At 38.3% G+C, this 22330-nt stretch overlaps 2 protein-coding genes across 3 annotated transcripts in view; one reads left to right on the top strand and one right to left on the bottom strand.

Moving 5' to 3' along the window:
* Positions 1-6679: 6679 nt before the first annotated feature.
* Positions 6680-11770, bottom strand: tmem130 (transmembrane protein 130). Its single transcript, XM_034214248.1, has 8 exons — positions 11692-11770; positions 11541-11620; positions 11294-11465; positions 11067-11212; positions 10516-10600; positions 9750-9952; positions 7774-7880; positions 6680-7111 (listed from the first exon to the last, which is right to left on the bottom strand). Exons 1-8 carry the CDS (start codon positions 11697-11699, stop codon positions 6974-6976), a joined length of 939 nt encoding a protein of 312 aa, XP_034070139.1. The 5' UTR covers positions 11700-11770; the 3' UTR covers positions 6680-6973.
* A 1157-nt stretch (positions 11771-12927) lies between these two features.
* baiap2l1a (BAR/IMD domain containing adaptor protein 2 like 1a) overlaps positions 12928-22330 on the top strand; it is a 31515-nt gene continuing 22112 nt past the window's right edge. For both annotated transcript variants that reach the window (XM_034214687.1, XM_034214686.1), the window contains exons 1-3: positions 12928-13164; positions 15505-15580; positions 15787-15873. In XM_034214687.1, the coding sequence (XP_034070578.1) occupies positions 13114-13164; positions 15505-15580; positions 15787-15873 (214 nt within the window). In that variant the 5' untranslated portion in view covers positions 12928-13113. The remainder of the gene's footprint in view (positions 13165-15504; positions 15581-15786; positions 15874-22330) is intronic.

The following is a 22330-nucleotide window of genomic DNA, read 5'->3' as shown; positions in this document are numbered from 1 at the left end:
ATTTTCATTTCCTCGCTCCTCGGTCCTCGGTCTCACCGGAAGTTGATTTGCCGGCGCCATCTTGAGTACTGTCCCATGGCTCTTATTTCTGCCGGAGGACCGAGGATCGAGGAGCGAGGAGCGATAATGGAGGAGCGATAATCGAGGAACCACCAGACCATCCTCCGATGAAATCCTCAGATACTCGCTCCGCCCCGTTACTGTGTATCGCTCACTGATTGGACGATGCAGTCCATGCACTGATCTCATGCTTCTTGACATGAGAGCCGTTTCCCAGCGGAGTGAAGAAAATACATGAACCTCACGGGAGTCACTCCTCAGTTTATACCGTGTTTTGTTTCAATTCCTGTTTCATTTAGTTACAAATATGTGATATATCTGAACAACAAAGTGGTCAAAAATCCTTTTATTCATTTGTTGGAAACATTTTCATGATCGCTTTTTTCGTTTTACATTTTCATTTATTGTCATTTCCATTCAGTCAGTCATTAAGTGCTACATATCCAAACAAACAAACAAAGTGTGCAATCCAATGAATGTTAATCTAACTGGGTTTTGATAGATAACATATCTCTTTTTCTTCTCTCAATTATTTTATTTCTTTTGTGCACTAATCAATATTAATCAAACTATTGTTCGTTTATACATTTTAAGAATGGCGTTTATCTTTTTTGAGAATGAGTTCTTATTTTATTTTATTTATTTGGGTCTACAACAGATGATACAAATGTTTGTGTCAGTAAATGTGTACTAACAGAGGCGGGGGTGTGTGTGGAAATAACGGGGACAGAGCTGGCTGCTGTCAGACGATCAGCTGTGCAGCGTCATCACAAACGGACGTCGCTTCACGTGACGCTCCGGAGGAAAGGACGTCCCATTGCTCTTAAAACTCATTTCCCTGCTTCTCGTGGTTTCCTTGCGTCCCTCCATGCTTCCCTGGTGGGAGGGACTAAACGCAGGGAAACGACACAAGTGAGGGAAGCAAGGATTTCATTTAATCGACCTGAGAAGCAGCCCGGGTGTATATACATTCACTCCGCAGCTGCATATAATCAGCTCATCACAGGCGTTCTCTTTAACCCATTACATTTCACCTCATTCTCCAGCAGCCAATCACCGCGCTGCAGCCAAACTATAAAATGGTTCTCCTCTCTCCTGCAGTCAGCTGTGATTTCAGGTGTTCATGCACCTTATCACATGTGTCAATAAATGTTCAAACAAAATGAAGTCTCTCCTGATTGAAACATCATGTGTTGAAATAAACAACAGCAGTTCAAAAATAAAAAGTGAATTGCCTAATATTTTTGTTGTGGAATCAATTAATTTCTTTCTTTAAAGGCAAAAACATGAAAAAGCTAAGAAAAAAAAACTATTGCATACAATATATTTGGAGCAACTTCATTTATAAATGGTTGTCAACTTAAAAATGTGTGTTCACAATGATGGTAATTAAGTACATACAACTTAAAATTCCTTTTAAATCATACGGTAAAACAAGTTGGAGCAACTTAATTTTTGGAGTAATCAACTTAAAAACTTGTATCCTGAATGAGGGTAATTAAGTTCATACAACTTAAAATTAATTTAAAATCATGTGGTAAAACTAGTCGGAACAACTTGATCTTTTGAGTAATCAACTTCAAAACCAATTATTAAGTAAGTGGTAATTAAAAACACCTCTGATTGTAGAAGAAAAGCCTTCTCCCCTAACTCAAATAACATTGTTGCTTTAACACAATTTCATTAGAAGTTGTAACATAAACATCGATGCAAACTGCTGCGTTGATTTTCTTTGTTGAGCCAAGGCATTTGTTTTTAGAGTGCAGAAGCTGGTACTTTATCTGAATATTGAAGTATGAATGCTTGTTGTTTGTATGTTGTCTTCTCCTGAATGTTGTATGTCTCTTGTTGGTTTTTGTATTTTGTATGGCACCTTAAGCTCTACTCATCTCATTGTTCCTGTATAATGACAATAAAGGATTCTATTATATTATATTCTGTATAATTGAATTTCTCTAAGTTATGTGTCTGACTTTCATTTTAACAACTACCCACAAGTGAGAGGAGATGCAGCATGTATTTTTAGATTTGCGCTTTCTGAATTTCACACAGCTTCAGTAGTTGTGAGTAAATGTACCATAGTTTAAAAGCCAGACACGTTAAGCTTCTTCTAAAAACAGTGGACAAGACTGACCTTAACCACAGCAGTGTTTTAGCTCAAGGTCCCACGTCTGATTTAAGAGGTGTCTTCATCTCAACACCTGCCGCTCCCCAGTGTGTGTGACAGATGGCATTCATCAACAGACTCTCAATTTATAATGTTGTGACATCTCTCTCAGAGGATGAGCTATCATTAAACACCATCAGGATGAAAATAATCTGACTGACGCCAGCACAGTTTGAGAGATTGAAGGTGTGTCTTTGTGTGAAGCTGTTATATACAATGACTCACTTTGAGTTCAATTATATTCAACTTCAACACGCTTATGTTTTCTCAGTCAATAATTAGCATTTGACTTAGTGCCAACCATTATCTATCTCAGTGGTTCCCAAACGGTGTGCCGTGAGGCAAGTCCGGGTGTGACGTGGGATTTTGTAACAACCATACGTTATTATTGCAATATACAACTACACAAAAATAATTATTTTTTAATTTACTATATCAGTACTTTGTAGGTTTATATGTACGTAATCTGCGCGACTTGCGCGTCCACATCTCCACGTGCAGTGCTGCATAAACATGGCTGAGTCAGCGATAACTTTCGAGGGGTGGAGGTATGCCCATTATTTTGAGTTCGTCCGAAGAATAGACAGGAATGTGACGGTGAGGTGCAAACTGTGTCCAGGCCAGAAGCTGTTATCCACTGCTGCAAACACCACGTGGTCAAACCTCAACAAGCACCTGCAAAGAACACATGCTAAGGTGAAGCTACCGCACACGCTATTTGTTGTTTGTTGATATCACGTAGTCTGTTCTTCTTCTCTGTCTTCCGGTTGTTGCCTGTTTTGAATGACAAATACACACTACCGCCGCCTGCTGGTAAGGAAAGTTATTGCCACTCACGCATGCGCAGTTCGTACATGCTCGGCGAGTAAAGTAACGAGTTACTTTATGTAGATAGTAACGAAGTAGTGTAATATATATTTACATTTTTTTAGTAACGACCCCATCTCTGGAGTTGGCGTTCTCTACTCTGATTTACATGAAGAACAACAGGAGGTCACGGCTCTCTGTTGAACAGGACTTGCGAGTGGCCCTCTCCTCAGTGCCACCAAGGATTAAAAAATTCTGCGCGCCCCGACAGGCACATGTTTCTCACTAATTTGTAAGTCGGCAAAATATTTACAATAGCACATGTTTCAATGCTGATTGCTGAAATGTTACATTTATAATTTGTAGTTCAAGACCATGGACAATGCAGCTTCCTTGCATTGACAGTTCTCTGTGCTGAATTTCTGCTGACTTTCCTTTGCCTCATTTTTAATTGTGTGACCTGTCTGGTTTAAATGAGTGTGTTGCTGCTTTGATGAAGCCTAATTTGATAAAGTTTCAAATTAATTTCTGAAATATTTCGTTAATAAATATTTTATTAGTAATATAGTTGTCTTTGTCACATTTTATTTGGCATTAGTAAATAATTATGCACATTTACAGATATTTTACATGATATGAGTGATAACACGTGTTATAAGGGCTATTTTGCACAATAGGTGTGCCTTGAGATTTTTACTTGTCCATTGGTGTGCCTTGGGCACAAAAAGCTTGGGAACCACTGATCTATCTCATACTCCAACTTGTTTTGTCTTCATTCTTCATCTTCGTATTATACAGTTTACACCAGTCTAAACATTACTCATTTTAAAGAGCCTGGTGTGGAAGTAGTGGCTTTAGGGGTGGAAATATTATTTTGGTTGGAATCAAAATATAAAGACGACTATTGGATTGATTGCCATGACATTTTGTACAGACATTCATGGTTTAATGACTGTTTATCCCATGATTTGTTTTTTTAGCGCCACGCACAGGTAAAATATTTTACTTTTCCACAGATTTTTTTACTTAACTACAAGTAATTTAGTGTGTTTTGGTACAACTTGTTACAATGACTGTATATTCTTAAGTATTTTCCCAAATCCATAACGCACACTGATATAAACACGATTTATAATATGATGTGTTAAAGTGTCCTCAAAGAAGAGAATATTCATACTACTATATTCAAACCATGTATCTTATACTGACATATTGGGATGTGTTGTTAAGGCATACTATTCTCCCACAATGCAATGCACAAAGGAAGATTGTTTTACATAAATAACAGCTCCAAAGAAATCTTTGAGAAAAAAAGAAACCCTTAAATCTTCAGAAGTTATCGAGTTATTTAGAAAGTCGGATTGACACCTTTGTATTGTCTTTATCATCATCTGTTAGAATAAACGTAGATTTTTGTCGGTATACTAACCACTTGAAAACGATAGACTATGACAATGAGTGTGTTGTATATGTTATAGTATTCAAACTCAAGGATCAGAGATCAAAACATATCATATTGTATTTTTTATTTATAAAGCGGACAAGTAAAATCAAGCAATCTGATTGGTTCTTACCCGTGATATAATGAGCGTATATCACGGGTAGAATTGTAGTTACTTTTCACAAGTCATGTTTCCCTCCGCGTCTGAGAAAAGCTACAACCGTTACTGCTGTTACATTACGTCCGTTACGAAACTAACTCACTAACAAAGCTTAAGATGGAAACATTTAAGGTTAACTTCGACCTCCGGGGTGGCCTTACTATGGAGGAGTGGATTGAGCAGTGCCTATCTCCAGAAAAAAAACACCTAAACGACGACATGCAGAGAGCTACGTGAAGAGCAGGTATAGACCAACTGGAAAAGTACCACCATTCAAAAGCTTTCTTATGCGGGTCTTGAAACAAAGCAGAGAAATTATGACCGTTAGTGGCCACAGGTGCGAAAGCTCTCTCCAGAGCTACTGGAAGCCGAATCTCGTGGACCGGAGAAAGTGGAGCAATATTCTCGCCACGCCAAGCAACAGCCCTCGAACAACCTCAACCTATACAAGTAACCACGTAGGCCCAGTGGCGGTTCTAGACCAATTTGACTGGGGGGGGCCAGGCTGGGGCCAGTTATTTTCTGAGGGGGGCACAATAAATGCAGGACGAAAAAGACAAAGACAGTATGAAGTAATTGCGCATAAGAAAACAATGCAATACAGTTATTGGTATTTGTTTCATTACACATTATTACATGCTTACCTTTAACCTTTGTGTGCTGTTTGGGTCTGTGGGACCCGTTTTCAGTGTTTACAAAAAGAAAAGGTATGCAATTTAATTATTTTAACCTGCTTTATTTGGGGGTGGACCTCACATCCAGGGGGGTCATGCACTCCCGGGAAGATTTTTTTTGTTAAATGTTGAAGTTAAATGCATCAATCTGGTGCAATTTCTGGATACAGCTCTCAACACTCATGAAAGGGAGCTGTATACTTTTCAATAATCCAAACATCTTTAGAATATGATCACAACCAATAACAAATCATTTAAACTTGTTTTCTTCTTATTTTATGTTACCTAGTTAGCATTCTTTCTTTTTATTTATGCATATTTGACTAATCACTCCCCTTTTAAACTGTTTTTTGTTTTGTTTACTGTCTACTGTACTATAGTACACATTGGAATGATACCGCGCCCCTTAGCTGTGATATAATGAGCATATACCATGGCCTGTCCTGAGCTATTGCTTAAATATATGCAAGTTGCAACACACACAGTAAAGCTCTGCCCCTCATGTGTTTTATAGGCTGGCATGACTAGGCTGTGTGTTCAATGGGGCTGATGTGTTGTGTAGATTCTGCCAGAATGAAAATAACGGTCAAACTCCTTATGAAGTGGTGAGCTGCCGCTCCACATTGCTTTTTTCACGACTGCAACGCTGGTCCCGCAAATCAAGCAAGAACGTGAATAACAAATATTGTTAGTTCCGCCTATTCCGTCAGCCAATAAATAGTTTAATCATAAACCTTACTTTTATTTATTTTTCATTTTCAGGGGGGCCACAGGGGGGCCCACAGTCAGTGTTAGGAGGGCACTGGCCCCCCTTGCCCCCCCCCACCTAGAACCGCCCCTGCGTAGGCCTAAGCCATTCAACTGATGCTGGACAGTTTTTCAGTGGGTGCACAATAAACGGCAACATGCAAATGAATGTAAATAAATAGCCAAATAATCGATCAACGCTCTCTGTCTAATATGTTCGCAAGCTGTTAGTGTTGTTGCATAGCAACCACCTCGCACTATGTTTTGTGCAGAAGGCAACGGAGGGACTATTTAGTTTTGAACATCATTATTTACTAATAAAAACTATTTAAATTAGAGTGTGTATTTTTCTTTCATATTGCCACACTTGGTAACCGTCGCGTCGGGCCGAACCACGCCCTTAACTGTGATATAATGACCATATACCACGGCCTGTCGTGAGCTATTGCTTAAATATATATTAAGCAGTGCAAGAAAGAGAACTTGAAGAAAATGTAACATTATGTTCTTTTACTGGAAAGCAAAGCAAGGGTCAAATGTATACACCAATATAAATAACATATAAATCAATGATGCATTCACAGCACGCTTAAATCAACACTCATTGCTTAATCATGACCTGCAATTGTGCTATTAATTTATTATGAGTACATGTGAATGTCAGCCCAAGCTCTGTGGCTCATTCATCGATCACCATTTAGTTTATAGCAAATACAGAAGGCATGTGAACAACTTCTTCACTTGGATGACTAAACCGTAGTTAGACAATACTCCTAAGTACATCACGTTTATGTTGTGCAGTTGCTATATACATGGTGAGAAGAGAATGGTTATGTAATGTGTGATTGTATATTTGAGGCTACCAAACACCTACATGTGCATACATCTGCAGTATAGTGGAGTAAAGTATGTGATGGTTAAGAGGAGTAGGGAGCTCCCAACTGCAGGAGGAGCGGCTCCTTCTCTCCCCTCTGTGCGTTGAAGTGAAAGAAGATCCTGCTGTGACCTTCAGAGTCGTCGTTCTTCAGAAACACAGCATTACTGGAAGTAGCAATCTGCAAAAATCACATAGGTCCAGAGAAATGATGTAAAATGTGTGTCAAAATTGATTTTAGATGCAAAACTATCAAGAAATTACATTTATTTCTGTGCCACACACATTCTGTTGCTCAGGTCTGATTTATTTCTGGGTATAGACAGCCTCCTTGTGGTTATAAACTGCATTAAAGTGCAAACACCACAAATCTTTAGGAAGGTTTGGATTACAGTATATCCATCAAATAAGGAAAATAAATATGCACATAACTTTTTACATTACTTAACTAAAATAATAAAAATCCAATTCAGATCCACAAGTAATTGCTTTTATGTGATTTGATTTCTTTTTTAGTTTTTTACATTTTGATTGGTTACTCTCTGTGTTTGATTGGGTGACTTAACACCCCGTGTGTTTGAAATGTGTTCTGTTGTTAAGGGAAAACATCTTAAACCGTGCCTGTGTTTGAAATGTGCTGTATAAATAAAGGTTATGATAATTATTAGGATTATGAATCCAGTTTAATACGATATTATCACACTAGATTTAGTGTGTTCACGTCTCTCTTTGAGCTCTCAGTCACCACTTCTTACCACTTTAAACCCTGGGAAATACAAGAGATACTGAAATACAAAATAATACTTTAAACAAAGTTAGTGGTCATTGTGAGATGTTGTGTACCTGTGTTCTGTTTTGATGACGAGGGCGGCAGGCGATGACAGCGATGAAGGAGAAGGTAGCGAGGAGAATGGCAGCACATGACAGTATGAAGAACATGTGGGCGTTATCTGCGATTCACACAGAACAAAGAACATGTTGTTGAGAGCGTGATCATTTATCAAAGTCACAGTGAAACAGCATTGTACAAAGTCTTTATTTTAAACAGAAAACTATTGAACAGAATCCATGAGAGTATAAAGGAAGAAACACAATTTGGTTTATTCATCCTTTAATTCTGATTTATTCTGCCAGGAGAATCTCTTTAATTCCCTTTAAATTCCCTTTAAATTGTCTGAGGGAAAAAACTATTGAAATTATGATTTTCCTAATTTATTACATTAAACAAATTGTGGATACATTATTCTTCTGTTTGCCCCATCTTTCACGGATTCACAGAGTACTCATTCTCACTGATTAAATACTTATTTAACTCATTGTTATAGAATACTTCTTGTTGTTGTGTTGTTTTACATGTAAGGTTTGAAGTACATGTGAAAAAAGCTCATGTGAAATTAAGTGTATAATGTAAATATCCATATTGATGTCACATATACAGATGTTTCCTTCCTGCAGTGGTCAGACTATACAACCAGCACAGCCCCTAGTTGACCCCCCCCCCCCCCCTACACAAACCACAACACACACTATATCACCCCTTGCTGCTAAATACCAACAAACTATGTGCTATATACTGCTATATGTGCTATATATAAATGCCGTTAATAACTGTGTAATATATACCTGGCTGCTAAATCCTAAGAACTACTACAGGATGTGTATTTTTTTAAATTATGTAACTTTTTATTTTGTATTATATATATTTTTTTTATTATATATATTTTTTAAAAAAAATGCATATTTAACATATGTAACATTAAGCTGTCTGTGGCTCTTTTTCCTGCTGTAACTATGCAAATGTCCCCTCCGTGGGACTAATAAAGGTATTCTGATTCTGACATACAGTGTCACACATGACATGGAGAGAGAAATGATCTTGGACCTGCCTTATAACTTTCTCTATTGAAGTATGACCTTGTTTAGTATAGCACTCAGTTTGTAATGCCACAGGAACAGAAGCCTGTAACACCAAGTCCTGAATGTCCAAATGCCATCCTGATAAGACTCTGACTCTAAAAGCTGGTTATTACTGTATGAGTTTCAGTTTGATAACATCAGAGGTAAATCGATTGATCACAGCAGACATGTGGTGTCCGGATTCCTCAATTTCCTGTTCCCTCTCCGCCCGTGGAACTAACGCAGCTCAACACCACATTTGATCTGAAGCACCTCATGACACAAAACCCAGCTACTCTTTCTTTTAATCATATTTATTGTGATAATGCAGAATAAATAAGTATATATTACGTTTATGCATACAACATGTTTTTACAATACTGGCAGCCATGAGACCTTGGGTGTCACTCTGAGCCATTAACCTTGCACAAGTTAAGTAGCAATTGGTCAATGGATGTTTGGCTGTTGTTAAATGTTACTTTACGTTCTCAAGACTTTTCTATATATTTTGGATTATCAGAGGATGTTAGAAAGACATATTTCTTTCAGACAAGTTTAGTTAAGAACCAATCTCTTAACTAAACTTGACTGGAAGAAAATATGTTTATAAGAATATGTATAAGATGAATCTTGACAAACTGAGAGCCTTAGCTTTGTTGTGTAACTTCATCACCATGAACTTTTGGCATTATCTAATAAATGTTGGAATGGTTTCATAACCCTGAAGTTATTTTATAGCCTTCAAAAAAAGCATGTTCACTTATAATGATCACTGGAGTGTTATGTCATTAATATACTGTCAAGAAAGCATTCATCTGCATTTCCCCTGACTGTTTTCTTCTTTTATGCTTTTGTTATGCAAGGCCTGTTAGCCTTTCCCCCCTGCTGTGTGTTTGTTTGTTTTTGTGTGTGTCTCCACTCACTGTTTCTCTTGACATAAATGCTGAAGGAGGTCTCCAGCTTGCTGATTTCGTTGCGGACGCTGATGTCCAGGCAGTGGACTCCAGTGGAGGTGAAGGTGTGGTTCAGGCGGAGCATGTTTCCATACAGCATGGTCAGCGTGCAGCCCCCCGTCACGTCCGGCACGCAGTTGGGCAGGAAGCGCCAGCACACCCACAAGGGAGGACTAAACACACACAGGTGCACACAGAGAGGGGTCATAATGTTTAAAGGGGCCCATTTATGCTCATTTCAGGTTCATATTTGTATTTAGTGCCTCTCTAATGTTCAAAAAGCTCTTCGTTTTTCTCATACTGCCTGTGCTGCAGCACCTCTTTTCACCCTCTGTCTGAAACCAGAGCCCAGTCTGCTCTGGCTCTGTTGTAATTGGTTAACTGCCTAGAGATATCCCGCCCCTTAGCCTATCACATATGTGTTGGAGCGCAAGCCAAAGGAAGCGTGAGTGTTACGTAGTGATGTCATTATGTTGCAGAAGTAAACAAAGGAGTCTAATCAAATTGTTAGAGGCAGGGGGAAAGTTTAATTGAATTGTTTAGGTTTAATTTGAAAGAAATAAGAGAAAATACACAAGACTCATCTTCTTCCTTGTCCTTGTCACTGTAACTTTTAACAAGTATTGATCATATTGGTGTGTGGCATATGTCAAATTCAAAGGATAACCTGTGTTTGATCGCAGTACAGCACACACACACACACACACTTTCACACACAAAACAAAATGCAGCTTACCTTCCATCAACATGAAAAGCCAAACTGGTGTTCTGCGACACCTCGTAATCTGACGGCCCCTTCATCTCAATGTTTTTGATGGCATCTACGAATTAATTTCAGATATGAATAATTGCATCACTTTTTGGTTTATTAAGGCTCAACTTTGCATATAAATACACTTTGACAGGCAATTGAGGACTGAAAAACTAATTAGAGTGGCTTGAATGTCTGAGAGGGGCAATTTGGTTTGCAAAAACAACTAACACACGTCATTCCATACATTAGCAAAATATATAATGACTCCATCTTATCTTATCTTAAATACATAAAACATACAGTAAATGTCAACATAAAGCAATGCAATGCGCTCTAACCCACCAAGAGTCCATGAGTCCTTTCTAATGACAGTTTGTGGGATCATTTTACAGATACAATCTTTTAGGGATTTGTAATCAAGAGGTAACCTGCCTCATTAAGACTTTACCTCATCATTTTATCAAGGAAATAAAGTAACGTGTGAAGTTTTAAACAGGTAAACTGCACATAAACTACATTTTAAAACTACCAACCGAGCACTTGGACATCTGTGGAGTAGACATCTGTTAATAGAGGTGCAAGTTTGGTCACTTTAACTCCCACTTTCAGCCGCAGAGTGTAGTTCCCAGACTCAGAGTAATTATAGCGGACGACCGGCTCAGTGCCCTGGATCACCTCTCTGCATTAAAAGAAGGAATAAAAGTCAAAGGAAAGCATCCTAAATCTTTGTTTATCTTTCAAATATGACAAGTCCTCGTACCCGTTCCCTAAGTCCCAGGTGTAGGTGAACTTTGCAGAGCTTAAATTCTTCCGGGGATCATAGAGTTCGAACATGGTTTCAGTTTGAATATATGAAGCCAGTTCTCCTGTGTCCCTCACATAGGTGGCATTTCCCTCCATCTGATAGAAAACCAGCTTCCCAGCAATGTTTTCTGTTCAAAAATAGAAGGATTTTCTTAGTTCTGAAGCCATAAAGCATGTTAGAAAAGTGGAAATGGATAACCTACCCAAATCTGTCAGAGGGTCTGATATCTCTGCCTCACCCAGGGTGACCAGAGGAAGGAGGATCAGGATCCAAGCAACATTTCTGCAAGCCAACAAAGTTTAAAAAGAGATCTATACTATCAAATGTTCGACTTAAGGGAGGTTTAGATTTACCTCTCCATATCTGCTGGTCCTCAGGAGGACCTCAAGTAGAAGTAAAGTTAATCCTGAGAGCACAGTGTGTGGACATGGGGAGGGAAATGTGGCATCTTCTGACTGCTTGTGACATTCAGATGCAGATGAGCCGCTGTAAAAGGCTTGAAATCACCACCATGCGTTTCAATCATGTGGCTCTGCAACAATAATCAGCTTCTGAGACGCTGCTGTGGCCTGGGTCACATTCCCGTCAGTGATGTAGGGCAGATTATATCCAGTTTTCTTTCTTGGAAAACAAAAATTAAACTGAAAAAAAAAATCATTTCACACTGGAAGTACATTGACATCCACATGGTGGTGCTAACAACTTAAGAATTACCCAAAAAGCATGTGGTTCCAAGTGAACAATTATTGTGACTATTGCTTAAAATAAATAACGGTGATATATAACAGTTATTTGTTTGAGACGCTGGGGTCATAGGGGTCATTTACGCTGGGGATGCTGGGGACATATCCTTACCACTTTTTCAAATGGAATTGAAATTCTATTTTATTTATTTCATTATTATTTTGATTTTATTATTTTGATTATTATTTTATTATATACCTAAAATATATTGAAGCCTTCTTCATAATTAGTTATTTTATTTTATGAATGCTTACATAATATTTGCTTTTAATTTCTTGAAAGGATTAGTTTTAATGTTAGTACTGCTACTTTTACTGAAATAAAGGCTCTGAATACACAACTACCTTTGCATTAAAAAAAATCACTATAGCATTTGAATTACAGCGCCCTCTTTTGGCTTGATTTAGCAGTGACTATCAATGCTTGGTTTTGAAACAATTATCAACATTTTTAATTCATATCAAGTACAAATATTGATCAAATACACATTTGGTTTTGATTGCCTTCTTATTTATAGTATTTTTAATAGTGGTGCCATATTGTTGTAATTCTAAGTGAAGATGTGCAAGGTTGAGAGTCAGTCCATTTATTATTGTGAATGTGAATGTTTCGCTAAAATGAAATTAGTTAATAATTGTAAAAAATCTCCTCATCCTGAAGCTGCTTCGTTTGTGCTGTTTTTCTTTACACGAATATTCAATATCAATTCAAATATGTGAAGTGAAGCCGAGAAGAATCTCCCTGAGGTTACACTTTGGATGCGATTTGTAATGTATTTATTTGAGCATTTATGACTATCGTGACGTCACGGGGGCCTCCCTCGCGCTCCTCCTCCTCGCGGGGAAGTCTCTCCGGTGGGTCAGTCCATCAGTCAGTCGTTTGTCCCCGGCCGCTCAGCGTCTCTCTCCCGCATGCACGGAGCAGGACCGGCTGCTGTGGAATTTATTTTTCGGACCGAACACCTGGATTACTAAAAAGAAACTATTTTATATTTGTTTTCCTTTTTTTTATTACACCGACAACCTGCCACCATGTCTCGCGCTCCGGATGATGTGAGCAAGCTCACAGAGAATACTTACAAGGTAAGACTTTAAAAACAAATATAAGGAGAACTAATCGATAGATAGATAGATCTTTGGTTGGGGATCAGAATCAGAATCAGGTTTATTGCAAAGTATGTTTACCAGAGGTGGGAGAAGTACTCAAATCGTGTACTTGAGTAATAAAATACCAGAGTTTATGAATACTCTGTCACAAGTAAAAGTCCTGCAATCAAAATGTTACTCAAGCAAAAATGCAAACGTATTGCTATCAAAATATACTTTGAGTACCAACAATAAAAATACTCATTATGCAGATTGGCCCATTTCAGAATCATATGGTTTTGGTTAATTATTGATGCATTGACTCCACTTCGAGCGTTAGAACTATTAACGAAGCACTTTTATACTAATAAAGGGCTGGCTTATCTAAAGCCAGTTGAGTAGCACTTGAAATGTTTGGCTCTATGAAACCTGATGTACTTATATGATTCTGTTTTCTTCAAGGTTGTGTCTTCCTGGTCGAATGTACTTATTGTAAGTCGCTTTGGATAAAAGCGTCAGCTAAATGCAATGCAATGTAATGTAATGTAATTGATGTGTTTATCAAAGCTGGTAAAGGTGGAACTAATTTCAATTGATTGTGAATTTAATCCACGTTAATGTGTTGATATCATTGTTTATCATTGATCTAAATCTGCAAGGTTATTAAAGGTAATATATTGTGGAGTAAAAGTACAATATTTACCTATAAATTACCTCAAAGTACCTACAAATTGTACTTAACTACAGTACTTGAGTACATGTACTTCATTACATAACACCACTGAGGTTTACACATACAAGGAATGTTTCTTTGCTGTACCATGGTGCATACTTAAACACAGTAAGATGAATTAAGTCTTTAAAAAGAAGCAAATATAGAGCTGTTACAAAAACATTTAAGTAATAAGAAATATTTACAAGAAATACAGATATACCATCAGGTAAATACAACAAGAATATGACAGGTTACAGAAAAATAAAATCTGTTTGGTATGACAGAATTTAAATTGATACAGCAGTGCAGTTTTAACAGAGCTGTCACTGTGCAGAAATGTTCAAAATAAACAAGATATGTGCAAGGTAATGAATGCTAAATGGGGTGAATAGATGTCATTGTGATTCAGATGTGTCACATATTAATCCTGCTCTTAAATTACATAAATAACAATACTAAGACTGTAGGCAGTTTTTGTTTTTGGGTGAATTGGGTTTTGTATCATAAACACACACAAAAATACCTGATCGAGCAACTCAAACTTCCTGTTGTTGCGTACAATGGATACGTTTGTAATCTGATAACAGTTTTATCGTCCAACAACAAGTGAAGGGTCATGTTTTAAATTGTAAATCATAAAACACAGCAAACCACAGTGCAGTCACTGCCCGTCTCCTGTCTGTCTGAATGTGATGAATGACAAGAGTTTATCTCATCAATCGACCTGCTCTAGCTTGTCAATGGACATGAAGTGATTGGATCAATGGTCGTTTGATCATGGGATTAATCTGGATTTACTCGTAGTCGAACAACTCTCACATGTCATCAGCAAGTGAGAGTGTGTCTGGGTGTGTGTTTCCGTCTCCAGTAAGATTAACATGTCTTCAAATCCCCCCCAAAAATAAGTTTAAAGTCATTTTAAACAGTTATTTCATGTTTTTGGGATCCTTTAATTTCAAAAATGTAGAATTAGAGTTGGATATTACTTTTTGGAGTGACATATCCCTCCTGGATTAGCAATGCAATGTGTGTGTGTGTGTGTGTGTGTGTGTGTGTGTGTGTGTGTGTGTGTGTGTGTGTGTGTGTGTGTGCGTGTGTGTGTGTGTGTGCCACTGGGAGAGACCGAGAAAATAAAACAAGGAACCTGTTTCCATTTCTCTCTCTCTTCCTCCTCCTCTCTCCTTTTCTTCATGTAAAGTCATACCTGCCCCCTTCATTGTTCTATTGAGGGTGTGCCAGGGGAATAGAGACAGGGAGGCTAACAGCACTTGATTGTTGAGGACTTTCAATAGAGAGTAAAGGGGGGGGTTAAGGGAGGGGAGAGTTATGAGGCTCATGCTGCAAATAGCTGCAACTTTGTGTGGGACTTCGCTCTTTTGAGTTATAAAATCATATATACTTGAGGGGTCAAGTTAAAGATTGAACGTTTTATTGTTCTCTTATAGAGCGACAGCACAAACACTTGTTTCACCCGCCCACTCCTTCAAAAATAGTTGTATACGTTTCTTATTTGTAAAGGAAATTCGAGATGTTTGTGAGATTACAGTATTATTGAAATCAGGAAATAGATAGGAGTGTTGTCGCTTTTCTCAATAATCTTTAATCTTTTCTCTTTGTCCCAGAATGTGATGGAGCAGTTCAACCCAGGCCTGAGGAACCTGGTCACCCTCGGGAAGAACTATGAGAAATCAGTCACAGGTAAACACAGCGTTTAATTAATAATCTATAGGTCTTAATGTGGACTTTGAATTTGACCTCAGTGCACCTCAACTTAAATAGCTTCTCCCTTATCTTGGTTTGAATAAAGTTTTACAAGAACATCCATTTTACCAGCAAGTTTCCCAGCCAGTAACATGATGATGTTTGTCTGTCTCCCAACCCCCCCCCCCCCCCCTCCCACACAGCGATGACTCTTGCTGGGAAAACCTATTTTGATGCAGTATCGAAGGTTGGAGAGCATGCAATTGTGTCTCCAGTCTCCAGAGAGCTCGGTGAGTTTCATGCGAGTCCAGGTTGAACCCACCTACAGAGGGTGAACTCTCGAGGGGGCGTGCCTGATATCAGTGTTTAAATGTGTCTGTGATGAAGCTTAAGCTTGTTAAAGACAATGATTCATCATTTTCTTTTCTGTTGAGATGTAGTTAAAGTTACAATCTCTGTTTCAATCTCTCCTTCATTTCATTTCATTTCAAACCTTTATTCATCCAGATAAATCCCATTGAGATCATTGAACTCTTTTACAAGGGAGACCTGCTCAAGTAGGTTCCACATGAAACATAAAAACATTAACAGAACAACAAAAGGACATCTTACATCATCATCACAGGGATTACAATTTACATAACTATCCACATGTACAGGTACCAACAGCTTCCGATTGAGTAGCATCCAACCGAGCTTTAAAAACATTTAGTGGCACCAGATTGCTCAGTTTCCATTTAATTTGCAGACTGTTCCAAGACAGTGGCGCTGCACATCTAAAAGCTGTCTTCCCTAAGACAGTCCTAGCAGTTGGCACATTTAATAAAACTACAGCATTCGATCTCAGGCAGTAGCCACTTACAATTCGCCGTGAGATCAGGGAGCAGATGTAGGATGGAAGTTTCCCTAACATGGCTTTGTAAATAAAAATGTACCAGTGACTGAGCCTCCGTACAGTTAGTGAAAGCAAACCAGCCCTTGCATACAGGGTACAGTGATGGGTTAATGCTTTACAGTTTGTCACAAATCTTAGCGCGCTGTGATACGCAACATCAAATCACCATAGTCCAGCACAGGTAAAAAGGTCACAGTGACTAGGCTTTTCCTGGCCTCAAGCGAGAAACAGGACTTGTTCCTGTAGAAGAAACCTAGCCTAACCCTCAGCTTTTTAAGCAGGTTATTGACATGAAGTCTTCTTGGCACCTATGGTGATAAGAGTGATTTCAGGTGTGTTTTTGGAGCTTAGGATGGGAGAAATATTGTCGGGTGTGAGAGATAAGTGTATCTTTTTGTATAGTATATGTTTTTGAAGTTTCATCCACTGTATTCATCGCTCCTTTTAGCAACAGTAGCATAGCTAGTCTGAATCTCTTTGAAGGCAACACAATCAGCCTACCATCCCCTCTAAAGCTCACTAAGATATGTCTCATTTGTTTATTCTATACACAAAAGAAGTCAAATTAACTTAAAGCAAAGATGTAAGGGTTATTTTTCCTGATAGTTTATTGGCTAAGCTAACTTACTGTAGCTTTATATGTATTGTACATACACAAGAGTGGTTTCGATCTCCTCATTCAACTGCAAGAAATTGAGTAACGGCCCGTCCACACAGCGGCTTTGGAAAAAGCTTGCCGGTGGGCGTGTCTGAAGCTCGACCAACAACCAATCACATGAATCTCCCGCCCCTGACACACAGCCAGCGGTTTGATTGGCTAGAGCTTGTACTGGCATATGATTTGATTGGCTGACGCTTCCACCGAAAGCTTCAGAAGCTTCAAAAGTTGATCATTGTTCAACTTTTGCAGCCTGAAACGCCAGGAAAGCTCCGCTCTGCTTCGGCGAAAAGTGACGTCACCCCATTCAAAGTGAATGGGCAGAAGCGATGGAAGAAGCTTCCAATGCCGCTGTGTGGACGGGCCGTAAGTGTATCTCCCAAAATGTTCGGACTGATTCCCTAAAGTCACCGTTAAAGTTCAAATGTACTTATTTTACTGGCGTTATTGCAGTTGAATAAAGGCAGCTGGACACCTACAAAATCCTGTTCTTGTTCAACTTCATCATGATGACATATATTTGACAGCCTGCAGACATCCAAGTCCAAGTTAATTACGCTAACATCTGGATAAAACATTGATTGAACCCTTTGTGGCACAGTAGGAGCAGAAATGCATTACTCTGATTGAAGTGCTTCGGCTATCTCTTCTCTTAGGCTGCCATCAAGCTTGTTCAGGTTGTTTTTTTATTCATTATGAGTCATCTCCAATTATTCTATTAGTGCTCGAATATGGAGCTGGCGTACTTTGTCCAGGGGTCCCTAATCAGTGCTGTTATTCATCATGTCGATTTTATTTTGTTTGTTTATTCTGCTGCGTCACTCCCTAATGCAGCGGTTTGACGTACGAATAATGCTCTGTTGTTTAGCCCCTGGCCTTTAATGGAAAATGGTTACCACAGTGACTATTATGTGTGAAACAAATTATTCTTTATATAGATGGCATTTGCATTGCCTAGCGTTGTAAACCAAATTTATTGAAATGTCAGTGTATGTGAGATGATTTCCACAAAGCTGCCACTGTGTGAAAGAGACAAGATCAGGCGTTTCTGCAACATTTGTGAAAATCGAAATAAAGGAATAAGGAAGTTTGTAAGATACCATGGCAGCATATCTAAACATAAGAGCAGTGTTTGAAAATGAAACTATGAATATGTGTCATAATGCTCAATGGACAGCCGTGCCCAAAAAAAACAGACTTCCAGATTCTATAACTTTAAAAAACTGAGGGTTTTATATACAAATACACAAGTTACACAGGTTGAAAAAAGTACAGTATAGTTCACATGTATGTAAACCCTCCAGCTGCAAGCTAGTGAAACCATCTCAAAACGCCGCTATGACGCAATGTTGGTGGATTTTTTCAGGCCGCACCTGTCAACTAACAATGCAGGTACATCATCGCTTCATAAAATATTATGTTCAAGTTACACGGTGCACTGAGGACATTTTCACTCCATACCAAAAACAATAGGGTGAAACAACTTTTTCAAAGCTAGTTAAAATGCTCCGTCATCTTGACTTTTGAATGTGGAAAGAGTGTATTTGTAACGTTGATCCTGGCATTGTATATGTGCAACTCAAGCATATTAAAGCAGAATAACTAAACATTGAGGAGCAGGAACTGTTGATTTGGTAAAAAACTAAAGTCTGGTTATAGAGAGTGAGAAGTGATTATTAACAAGCTCCAATACCACCATTAACAGGGCTGTTAAAGGCACATTAAGTGTTGAACCCTCAGCTCGGCAGTCATTCCTTGAGTGCCTGAGATGGACGACAACAAGACTGTGTGATTTCTCTCATTGCAGCGAGCAGAGTAGCAAACACACTGAACAAACAGAAAGACAGAGGAGAGTAGCCTTCCCACCACTGATCCTCCTCATCCCCTATTCCTCCATCTGCCTCACCGAAAATCCCACCGCTTTACGCTCTTCACTGTCTGTTAGGAGGCTCAAACCAAGGCCGAATTTACCATATACATTGGGGGGGGGGACATCAGACAATATTCAGATATACTCAAAATGACCCCCCCCAATCAGCCCAACTGACATTTTTTTAATTAAATGTTTGGTCCCCCCCAATGTTGACTCCATGGTTACGGCCTTGGCTCAAACTGTATGGAAATAAAACAAAAGATATAGACAGAGTTAAACAATGATAGACGTGTCAGAATGTATACACTTTTAAGAGAGTTCAGCTGTCTTGTAAAAGCTTCTACAGGATTTACGGTTTCTTATTATTGCCTGAAGTTAATCTTCAATCATTCACTATATTTCTGAAGGTAGGGTGCTTGGTTTTGCCATAATAGTCCTAGAATTAAGAATAATTTCATTTAAACTGACGTGTGCACATCTGGTGAGAAAGACAGACAAAAGTATTTTGTAATGACTAAATCTCTGCTGAATTTTTTCTCTAAAGTGTTTTTTTACCTCCCTCTGTAAATGGTACGGTGTTAAAGCATTTGCGTCACTGTGGTTGGCAGGCATTTGCAGAAAGTTACCTGAGGCTTTTACTTCATACCGCACGTCTCCTTTTTCCGTGACAACAGTTTGTCCACATTTTCTCTTTCAAATCAATGCTATAATAGAGGTGAAGCTGTAGGAAACTTCACAACTGCCGGAAGACAGACAGATAAGTGAAACCCTGTGCTGTTTAAACTTCCCTTTCTTGATTTAAACAGCATTATTTTTAGGAAAAATTGTGACTTTATCAGCAGCAACTTGCAGATTTTTTAATGAAAGCCATCCTCCATAACCCTAAGAGGAGATTTTCTTTCAAGCACTTCTTTAAATATTCAGATTGCTCCACAACTGCTACCAATTATAACATGACAATAGTACCTTATTCAGAAAACGCGCCGCAGCATTTCAGAAAATGGCTGATGTGTTGGCAATCACGAAGCGTAATTTCTTGACTGGCAGCAAAAACAACCAATCACAGCAGTGCTTCTCTGGCTGGCTCTGTCCAATCACAAACAAGAAATGTTCTCCCTAAAGGAATACCCTTTCTCTCCAATGTGAAATGCTGCGGCGTTTTCTGAAATGCTGTGTTGTTTTCTGAAATGCTGTAGTGTTTTCTGAAATGCTGCGGCGTTTTCTGAAATGCTGTGGTGTTTTTTGAAATGCTGTGGTGTCTTGCACTTCAGGGCCACCGTACATTATAGTACCTTCAGTTAGTTTATCAAAGAAGAAATGACCTGCATCCTCCTCTTACAAAATAAACGTTTAAATTATAGATTGAACACACTCCACTAGTTTCCATCGGTATCCAATGTTGGCTAACGTATTGCTGTTTAAGAATAGCAAACGGTGGCTAATGTTAGCTAAGATACATTGCTGCTTAACCATAGCTAATAGTGGTTAGTGTTATTGTGTTGCATTGTTGGAGAAGCCTGTGACCTAAGATTTTCAACGAGATAATTACTCTGTAGCTGGGTCATTCTACAGAAAAGGTGGAAGTGCTGTCACTTACTTTTGCAGACACCAAAATACATGACGTTGACCTAATACTCACATTCATTATATATGTTGAATAAATAGAGATTGTCTTTGCAATGGTACTAAATAAAAAATGGTTTTATACGTAAATTGCAATTTATTTAAAATGTCAAGTTCAAGGAACTTCCTTGTCACTTTGATACATGGAAGTGGAGCCTATAGTTTTAATTTAAAAGATTTTTTTTTCAATAAATAAATCTAATTTATATTTACATAACATTACAAGCATTAAATATAACACTGAAATGGTAAGAAAAAACGCAAATTATTATTAATAATATCAAATAAATGTCAGTCACCCAAAATTACGTCATTGGTGTTACTGCTACACAAAACGCTTTTATTTTTGAAATAATGTACTGTCTCTGTCTCCTGTAACAAGAGATCATTTGAGGCAGTGCAGTGGACAAAGACATAAGGAAAGTCAGATACTTCTTACTTTGTTTGTTAAAGGTGTCATTTTATCTTCAAATTTTACATGCGTCTTTCAAGTCTGTCATTAGTGTTACTCATTGCCCTAGGGGTGAACATTTGAATGGGAAAATGTTAAACGTTAAAGAGTTAAACGATTTTGATATTGACTGAAGCCATATTTGGTTTGACACATGGCAGCCATTTTGTTAAAATGGTAGTGTTTTCTCCAAATTGTCACTGGTGTTACCGTCACTACTCTTCTTCCTGGTAACACGTAACACCAGTGACATTCCTATACAAATAAGCTTTGTATAAAGTATACAAATAATTAAAAAAAATAAAAATACTTTAAGCTCTACTTGTTGTGGATTCATCAAGTTAAGAGTTAGTTATTGCTATTTAACAGGTTTTAGATGTTTTTAGAAGGAATATATTTCAGCAGATTTGTATCACCCAGATTCCACCTTTCCTGTAGAATGACCCAGCTATGTTAGTTTGACAATAAAGAACCTTGAACCTTGTTAGCCAACATATATTGCTTTGTACCCATAGCTAATCATGGCTAATGTTAGCTAACGTGTGTACCTTTGTTACCAAGGAGAAGCTAGTTTTAGCTCATGAGAAATATATGGCTGTGTATTTAACTTTTGCTGGCTCTTTACTTGTGCTATTGTTGCTACATTTTAGCATCTGCACTTTAAGACTATTTTCAGCGTGAATTTTATTTGGAAAATGTAACATGCTATACATTTTGTTGTCTAGATTGTAACCCTTGCATTTTGCAAAGTTGCCTAACCTTAACTGTCTGTGTGACTAAAGCAAATGAAGGGGTTTCCATCTACGAAGAGTACACAGTTAAGCAAAAGTTGCGACTTTTAAGCTTCTACTTCCCTGTGAGGAGAGTTCACATGAGTTTGGCTTGACATCAGTAAATAGCTTTCTTTTGTTGTCATTCATCTTTCTAATGCATTGCCATGGCAGCAATGCTGGTGTGCCATTTGTCACTCTGTGTACTTTAAAATCATAGTTTTCAGTGGGCGTACAATTAGAAACTTCCTGTGCATTAGGCCATGGCTGGACTCCACAGGGAGTTGCCATTCCACTCTGAGAAGCAGCAGGTATTTAGGGACTGAAATGTTACAGGAGAAAGAATAGCACCATCCCCACCCCTTCCACCTTTTCTCTACGCCTCAGTAGAAATAGTTTTTTAGAAATATTGAAGTACCCTGTCAGAATGTGAAAAATGGTAATGTCTGACGGAGCGGTCTTTTTCTCCCCAAAGAT

Source organism: Gymnodraco acuticeps, unplaced genomic scaffold (genome assembly GCF_902827175.1).
Source record: "Gymnodraco acuticeps unplaced genomic scaffold, fGymAcu1.1, whole genome shotgun sequence".
NCBI lineage: Eukaryota > Metazoa > Chordata > Actinopteri > Perciformes > Bathydraconidae > Gymnodraco > Gymnodraco acuticeps.
The sequence above is the reverse complement of the archived record's forward strand: the minus strand, read 5'-3'. Positions and strand labels throughout refer to the sequence as shown.